This window comes from Limulus polyphemus, unplaced genomic scaffold (assembly GCF_000517525.1).
Source record: "Limulus polyphemus unplaced genomic scaffold, Limulus_polyphemus-2.1.2 Scaffold1701, whole genome shotgun sequence".
Lineage (NCBI taxonomy): Eukaryota > Metazoa > Arthropoda > Merostomata > Xiphosura > Limulidae > Limulus > Limulus polyphemus.
This window is the reverse complement of record NW_013667311.1, coordinates 80,758-89,622: the sequence shown is the minus strand read 5'-3', so window position 1 is coordinate 89,622 and position 8,865 is coordinate 80,758. Positions and strand designations below refer to the sequence as shown.

The 8,865-nt window shown below is 31.4% G+C and overlaps 2 protein-coding genes across 2 annotated transcripts in view; both read right to left on the bottom strand.

The window, feature by feature from the left end:
• Positions 1-1,167, bottom strand: part of LOC106464613 (uncharacterized protein C1orf131 homolog) — a 4,237-nt gene extending 3,070 nt beyond the window's left edge. Inside the window, exon 1 of the mRNA XM_013924769.1 lies at positions 736-1,167. Within this exon, the coding sequence (XP_013780223.1) occupies positions 736-1,167 (432 nt within the window). The remainder of the gene's footprint in view (positions 1-735) is intronic.
• A 6,179-nt stretch (positions 1,168-7,346) lies between these two features.
• LOC106464612 (proteasome subunit beta type-1-like) overlaps positions 7,347-8,865 on the bottom strand; it is a gene marked incomplete at its 5' end in the record, with an annotated part of 8,163 nt that continues 6,644 nt past the window's right edge. Inside the window, 2 exons of the mRNA XM_022392339.1 lie at positions 7,347-7,765; positions 8,263-8,369. Of these exons, the coding sequence (XP_022248047.1) occupies positions 7,580-7,765; positions 8,263-8,369 (293 nt within the window). The remainder of the gene's footprint in view (positions 7,766-8,262; positions 8,370-8,865) is intronic.

Sequence of the window (8,865 nt, the reverse complement as noted above, 5' to 3'; positions counted from 1 at the left end):
TGCCACAATTTATGGGCAATATTTCCTTTAAAAAAGTTGATTATGATTATAATATGCATTTTTTTTTCATTCAAATATTTGTTACAATCTCATGAAACATTCAGAAAATTACTAAACAGATCAGATTACCAGTAATGTAATGGAATGATTTTGATACTCCAATAAAGTTATAACAGATGCACAAGACAACAGTAACTTAGACTAAATAAGAGACCCCCCACCATGACAAGCTGAGAATTACAGTTGTAAACAACACTGGGCTGGCTACATGTGTGTAATACTAAAGTTAATTGATATTCAACTTACTCACTAATAAAACCAAACAGCTTTAATGGTTGGTGTTCTCTATCATGTAAATAGTATAGCTAATGAAACTAATATTGCTCAAAACTGTATCTCTGAGTCACGGGGCAGGCTTTGTTACGAAATGTGACTATGTACACATGTATATATTCCTACTTACAAGAACACGCATGTCAAAGAAAACCTAGATGACAAAAAGTTTACATAGCTTCAAATTAAAGAGCATTATGGTGAAGTAAAATTAAAATTGTTCCAAAAATTTAAGGTGGTTTAATAAGATTGTTTTCATTATATTACAATAAACTAAACAAAGACAGTTATCAAGTTTGAATTTAGAAAAATTCTAACTCGAAATTTTTGTTGATAAACTGTAATTGAAACATGCATTTAAATAAGTGTTCTAACAACTGCATAATACAGAATCACTTTCACCTTTTTGAGATGTTTTTGAAAAACTACAACCTCTGGGTTTGCTCTGTCTTTGCTGTTTTTTGTTAATGTTATTTGTTCACCACTGCTGACCATTGACAAACTGGCATCATCTTTTATTTTCCCCAAATCTAGTTCATCTTTTATTTTTTGTATCATGTTTTTACTGTTACCTTCACCAGTTAATGACAACCTATCATCTTTAACACTGTCAGTTGTTGTTGTATCTCCCAATTTATACTCAGAACTTCTCTGAATCTTCTTCAGTTTTTTACGTTTCCTTTTCGACAGAGTAGGCAATTCTGAAGTAATACCATTCACTGTTGTAGTTGATTCAGTTTTCTTAATTTTCTTCCTTTTATTCAAAAACTTCTGATATCCTTCTTCATCTAGAAAACTTTCAGCTTTAAGGGGTAAAAAAAATCTATCTAACATCTACTTTTTGAAACTGCAAGTTTTCATAATTATAATAAAACTTAATTAATGCACACTCAACAGACATTCAAAAAATAATTTTTTAAAACAAGAAGTTATATTTAGTATTACTTTACATATCTAAGCAGCACTAATTTATTCTTTTTGTGTGTCTAAAACTGCAAGAATGAATTCACAATGTAATATCTCTGTAGAATGATTAATAATAAGTTTTTTCACATTTGAAAGGTTTTCCATGAATTTAGTCAAAAACAGTTAATGCTTGAATAAAGCAACTTTGTGTATGGCTGAGCATACGTAAAAATTCAGCATTGTAATAACAATCAATAATTACTCTACTTATTCAAACAAGTAGTCTTAAGAACAAGAAATGGAAATTATAAACCGATTTGTCTTACTTCTCTTGTAGAAAAAATTCTAGAGAATTCAATAAAAAGAAGCTTTACAAAATCATCTATTCAAATGAAATATCATAAAAGGAAATCAACACAGACTCACTGAAGGGAAATTTGCCTTAATAATTTTTTAAACATTTTTAAAGCATATTATTTGTTATCTGGATGATGGAAAAGGTGTATATATTTGGTGTACTTTGACTTTCAAAAGCTTCTGCTAAAGTGCCTCACAAAAGATTAGTGAAGAAAATATCATTGGTGGGGGTTGGGGAAAGACTAGTTAACTGGATTGTATGATAGTTCAATGGGAGAGAGGAAAAAGTTATTACTGGAGTTCAGTCAAACTGTATCCTTGTTATTAGTAAGGTGCCTCAAGAGTTAATGCTTGGGTCAGTGCCTCTTTCTTATTTATATGAATGATATTGGTAGAGGCATAATTAGTAAATTAATAAAGTTTACAGATGACAATAAATTCTTGAATATTTCTATATTGATGATGTTGGAATACTACAGAATGACTTAGATCAATTGGTTAGTTGGGAAAATGTTTGGCAAATAACCTTTAATTAAATAATGAACTTGGGTTATCATAGTTTGATTCACACATATAATTGGTGAATCCACTCAATCGTGTGTTTGAAGAAAAGTATCTTGGCATAGTTGTGGATAAATCACTCAAGTAATCAAAACAGCACTCTGTTGCTAGTAGTATAGTTAAATTAATTATAGGATGCATTCAAAGAAATACCGATTATAAGACACAATTAGACCTCACTTAGAATATAGTTTATGGTTCCTTTATCTAAGAGAGATTATTGGAAAGATTTCAGGTGAGGGCAACTAAGATGACTATGGATGGAAGGGTTATCTTATAGGGATGTGTTAAGATCTTTCAACTTATTTTCTTTTGAGAAAAGAAGTGAAAGAGGTGATCTTATTGAATTTTACAAGATTATCTGGGAGAAGAAAGGATAGAGGGCTCTGATGTTTTAGTGCTGTATTCTGCTGATAAGACTCAAGTTTAAAAAAAACCAAAAAACTAGACTCCAGTTATGACAGTTTTTATCATTTTACTGATTAAGAAGTTAACACACAGGATCACATATAAAAGTTGTAATGATTTTCAAATGAGACCCAAAACTCAGGCACTTTCGAATAGTTCACTATTCTTCTCCTAAGAAGAATAGTGAACTATTCAAAAGCACTTGAGTTTTAGGTCTCGTTTGAAAACCATTAATCATTTTTCTAACATGGTGACTGGCTTAAAGAATGCATTGCCATCAGCAGTAACTAGTGAAGGCTAGCAGTTTACTGGAATTTAAGAGGGGAATCAAGTACTGTCTGAAAAATAAAGGGTGGGTTTAAATTTTTACTTTTCCCAAGAATTGGTATGCAAGAAAGCCTTGATGGACCAAATGATCCCTTTTGTCCACGTTTTTACTAACTATCATTCTATAAGTCTAATAATGAAAATTATACACGGATGACACAAATTTTTACTTTGTATTTAGAATTGACTGTGTATTTCCTCCTTTCCAGTATGACCACCATTAAACTTTTAGTAGTTTTAAAAGTATTTTGAGGATGCTTAGCCTGGGACAGTACAGCCTAGAGCCCTAGACCCTTAAAAGTTACGTTAAGTAGGTTTACGTGCAATTACTAATTGTATTGTATTTTGTAATACTATTACTAGTAGTACTACGGCGAAGTATAAGTGCTAGTCCAAGTATTCTATGGTAATGGTATCGTGTAAATACTAGCAATTCATACATGTACATGTTACTGCGAATAAGATGGAAATAAAAATAATTATATTCAGATAAAAGAGTATCTTACCATAAGAGTTTAACTTCTTAATTACTTCAGAAGTATCCATCTAAAATTATGAGCACGCATACCCAGTAAGGTCTACAAGTGGCGACATCTGCTGATAATAAAACAGTTAAAATTACGTTGAAAATCTTCGTTGGAAAATTTGAGAAAATATTCAAAATCTAATCAATGATTGTTAGGCTTGATTTTGTCCTAGTTTGCCTTGATATACTGATACTAATTGCGAACATTTAATGAGAAAGTTTTATTTGGTTATTAAAAAAATATATAGTAATAATTTAAAATAAAACTAGTTGTCGAAACACATAAAAAATATTGTATCCTAAAATCGTAGACCGTTAAAAGGGACTGACTAGTCGCGAGAGAGATGATATCTTTGCAACATTTGTTACTAAATGTTTTTCTGTTTCATTCAAATTTGCATGAACTATTCTTTAGTTGATATTTAAATCACATTTAGTTGAAATTTACTGTATTAAGAGTTGCAAGTAATTGTATTTTATCGTTTCTGTAGTCAATTAAATTTTGTTTGCAATTATATCGATTTTGACGATAAAAGGTGAGAGTCAAAGGGTGCGACCGAACGCCTTTTGGCCCACAAATAAACACCAATTCCACGAGCCGCCATATTTAGTTGCAGATTAAAAAGAAATCAATATTCTTATCACAAATATATCGTATTCAAACGTTAACGGTCAACGATCCTGTTTCTCAAAACATTTTGAATGGGCAAGTACTATATCTTACTGTAGAGGTTGAGTATGTAACATATTGTGCAGAAATATAGCATTAGCTCCCTCTTATTTAGTATGTAAAAGTTTTAAAATTATTGTATTTTTCACCTCTCAGTTTGGACGTAGTAAGGCGCTCAAGTAAGTTACTCAGCTTTCACTTGTGTATTTAATATTGACTATTGTTTGCACATATTTGTAAAATAACTTGTACTGTTGTTAGGAGGACAGTTCTTCTTCTTTTCGGCGAATCGGATAAGACCAGATTTGGCCTTGGACTATTTGATTTCTGCGGTAGAATGTTAGGGAGGAAGAGGTCGAAAGTATACCTGACCCTCCTAGGACATAAAAATCTGAAACAAATCAATGTTTAGAAGTTTAGCAGATTTCTAATTTTATTATTACTTTTTTTTTAGATTTAAACATAAGCATATTAGACTTTGAGTAGAACATAAACGGAATTTTGGATTTTGGCAGACTCTGACTTTTGGGGGAATTGGTGTTTGTTTGGCTTTACTTATAGATTAAGAATTTTGGATTAATTGTTTCATCTAAACTTAACTTGCTGGGGTTATTTTTCGTTTGGATTTTACTTTATTTATTTTAGTTTAACTTAGAAGGGGAATCTCATTGAAGTGGTAAGAGAAACTTACATTTTTTTCACACAGTTTTTAGATCCATTAGATACACTGGCCCTATTTGACCTCTGAGGTAAGTCCATGAGCTGGAAAATACAACATATATTAAAACGATTTTGAAGCTACACCTGTCACCATGTCGTTACAGTCCATGTTCTACATCTGGTAATTCTCTGATGACCTTGCATATTGACAATAGATCTGCAATGTAGTTTCCAATATGAGGTGTCATATGCAAAATGCATCACTCCTCCCTGCGGACTTTCCATAATTCATTGAGTGTAAGAAAATGTTGGTCTCTAAGTGCTTTTTTCAACAGTCAGATCGCACAGAAATAGATCCATAGAGGCTACATCCACCAACTTGCCTGGTATGTCTTTGAATTAAGTAGCATGAATACCTATTTCATTCATCTTCTGCTTGAAATATGCAATAGTTGAATGGGAGGTGTGACTGGAAGATTCATTTCTGTGAACCTATACACTGTTGGCCTCATTTCCAGGTACAGATCTTTCTTATTTATGTTGCATAATGTTGGCTGAAATACACAAATGGATTTATCCACTGACCTCTGTGTTTATGGATTTACACTTTAAAAAGAATGTATTACATCAACCATAGAATGGTTATTTCATGTAAACAATAGCATGTTAAAAAAATCTGATTAACTACATGAAAACTGTTAGCCTTGAAGCATTTGTTACTTGTAATTTTTTTTAATGCACTTTTATTATGGGTCTATTTTTTTGGATGGTTCTGGTGCCCCAAGCCGACTCGTTTTAATGCCATTCTGTACAAGAGATATCCTTGTCTCGAACATTCTAAATCCCCAATCTGATTACATCTTTAAGATACGAGTGTATGAATATTTCACAATCAGAAAGGGCTGTTAGATACCCTTTCCAAAAGTGAAAAATGTTTAGTGGTATCACACTGTCCATGCAATGTCAAAATGTAGTTCTCATACATTCTGTTCCACAGCAATTTTATTTTGGCCATGGTTGTCATATGACTTGCCGATAAGCAATTAATATAATGTGCTCAACCCTTCATATACCATGCTGACCAAGTAAGCTCCATACTACAAAAATTACATTCTGGCCAGGATAAATCCTTTTTATTTACATTTGCACTGAGCTTCAGAAAACTGACATTTTGTTTACACCATAATACTCCAAGCTAGTTCCATATGGCAAATCTTCTGAAGAAAATAGAAAATGCTTTCAGAAATGCATGTGATGTTAAAAACTTTAAAGTTTATGCTTTTATTGAAAAGTTTAAAAGGGACTTGTTTGTGCTTGTATCAGCAGAGTTTTACAGATCTTTTCCATATGCAACCTGATGATGGGATATAAGATGCTGTATTTTTATCTATAAAAAGAGTATATGATAAGTTAGCATCATTTGATAATTACAACCAGATAAAATAACACAAAGAGAAGGTAAAAATACAGAAATATTTGACATAACTAAAGTAACATGGTTTCTTTGTGCATGTTATTTTCAATTTCTCCCACTTTCCAGATCTATTACCACCCTGTTTATAAACAAACTTCCGAGCTCGACTAAGATATACAATCTGATACACTTTGAGTTTCATTGAGTTGTAAAGATGGGTACGTTATCTAAAGATCGTGGTACAGAAATATATATATACGAAGTTCGTACATTTGCAAGTTCAGTTTGATAAACTATTTTACTTTTTAAAGGTTTTATTTCTGTTTTATATTACTCAACATTGTTCTTTTTATATAACATTCACTGACAAGTGCTGTTTATAAATCTTTGTTGGGAAAATAAATAAATGTCAAAAATACGTTCTGTACATAGTCCACAGACAAGAACAAATACAGGTAAATTCTATGGCTACATTTTTTTTTCAGTGGAATTTTACACCTTTGAGATAGATAGAAACAGTTCTAAACTTGTGTTGTAGTTTATATTGCAATAATTTTTTCACATGTTTTTTTTATCTAGAGAAATTAAAAATGTTCATAATAATATTTTTGTTCACGAAACTTAAAATTCTCTTCTTTAGTTTCGAGAAATATTATGTAAGGTATACCTACTCACAAAAAGAACTTTTGAATGAAAAAAAAAAAAGATGAAATCTCCTGCAGTATTAAAACCATTTTACTATAAAGCTGCAAACTGTGCATATAAATTTGAAGAAGCTACAGAATGTCATTACCAGTAGCCCCTTTTAATCTTAAGATTTGACTAGGTCATTCTTTCAAAAAGTAACAGAAAAAATGACAAAAAACAACATACGTAAGCCATTTTGAAAATTTCACAAAAAATGTTGCTTTGCTTTCTATTTATTTTAATAAAAAATATATAATTCTTGAATCAGAAGTCACGATAGTGTCAAACTCAAATCTTTGAACTTTATACTACATCACTGTAAGAATTCTAAATTTATTGCTTTTATTAAATATTGATCTATTTTGGCTGTTTTATTGCAATCTTCTACAGATGTACTTAAGAGTTTCTGCTTGGTTTTAAGACAACTATATGAAGCAGTAAGATTTACACATGCTTTACAATCTGTTATTTATATCAATTAATTACTTAGAATCATAATCAATTAATTTCCTTTATTTTTCATCCTTCCTCTTCTTTAAAATAACAATGCATGTGATGTTGTTCATCTAAAATTAAAGATCTGACAATATAGGAAATGGTTCCAAAGTTGTTAAACAATCTGCACGTAGTTGCTTATGAATTTAATTTATTTACGAGTTACATCCTTAAAAAGAAAAAGCCAGGTATGTCATTCACAAACTTCAAAGGTTGATCAATAATATAAAAGTGATTAATCTTTACGAAGAGGGAACCTCTCTTCTACAACACCATCTTTAGTTATTATGTTCATGACAATTCCATCACCAGTGTAAATGTCTCTCTCAGCTGCAGAGATGAAGACGTCTTTGATGATGGCAATTGCTCTTTCTTTAACAATTGGAAGAGGTGTTACATCTTGCATGTTCTTGAATCCAATCTGTAATATTGAGTAAAGGTATTCTAGTTTAGGTTAATGCTTACCTTAGCTTGATCATCAGGTTGATCTTTTACCTCTTGAAGTATTAACAACAACTACACTCCAACTCATCTTGAACATTAACGTAATACTTTCACAAATTACATACAGTGATTTAATTACTTTTTTACGTGATTAAAAACCTCGCGATCAACGTATAGATCAATATACTGAAATGAAACAGAATTAATTTTTTAGATAATATTTAAACTAAAACAACACCAGTAATAAACAGTTCATTACCGGCCATGTTCCCATCTTCCTAAAGAATAAATAGAGGTAACATAGAAATAATTTACGCTGTTATTAATATGTGCTGATGTACTTACATCAGATACAAGTATTTCGTTTCTAAGTTAAAATATGAAAACACAGAAAATTCTTTTAAATTTATAGCTTGTCAGAAACGTTTTAATATAAAACAAAATTTAGTTTTTATTTTTAATCTGTTTACTAACCTGATTATCAAGAAGAGGTTGTAAAAGGGCACTTGATGAACCACCAGTTCTATACTGCACTCTCTCGCAATGACCAATAGGATCATAAGAATACACACAGCCCCGACCTGAAATAACCAACTAGTTATAACCACAATAGGTCAATAAAATTAATCATTTGAATAACTCATAATGAACCTGTCTATTTAAAATAATACTTGCAGATAAACAAGTAAATATGTTTAGAGTTTTTTTTTGTAAAGAACAATACATTTTGCCATCATTGGGTGATATGTCACCAGATATACCTAACATCATTGGGTGGTATGTTGCTAGATATACCTAGCATCATCTGGTGGTATGTCACCAGATATACCTAGCATCATCTGGTGGTATGTCACCAGATATACCTAACATCATCGGGTGGTATGTTGCTAGATATACCTAGCATCATCTGGTGGTATGTTGCCAGATATACCTAGCATCATCTGGTGGTATGTCGCCAGATACACCTAGCATCATCTGGTGGTATGTCGCCAGATACACCTAGCATCATCTGGTGGTATGTCGCCAGATACACCTAGCATCATCTGGTGGTATGTTGCTAGATATACCTAGCATCAT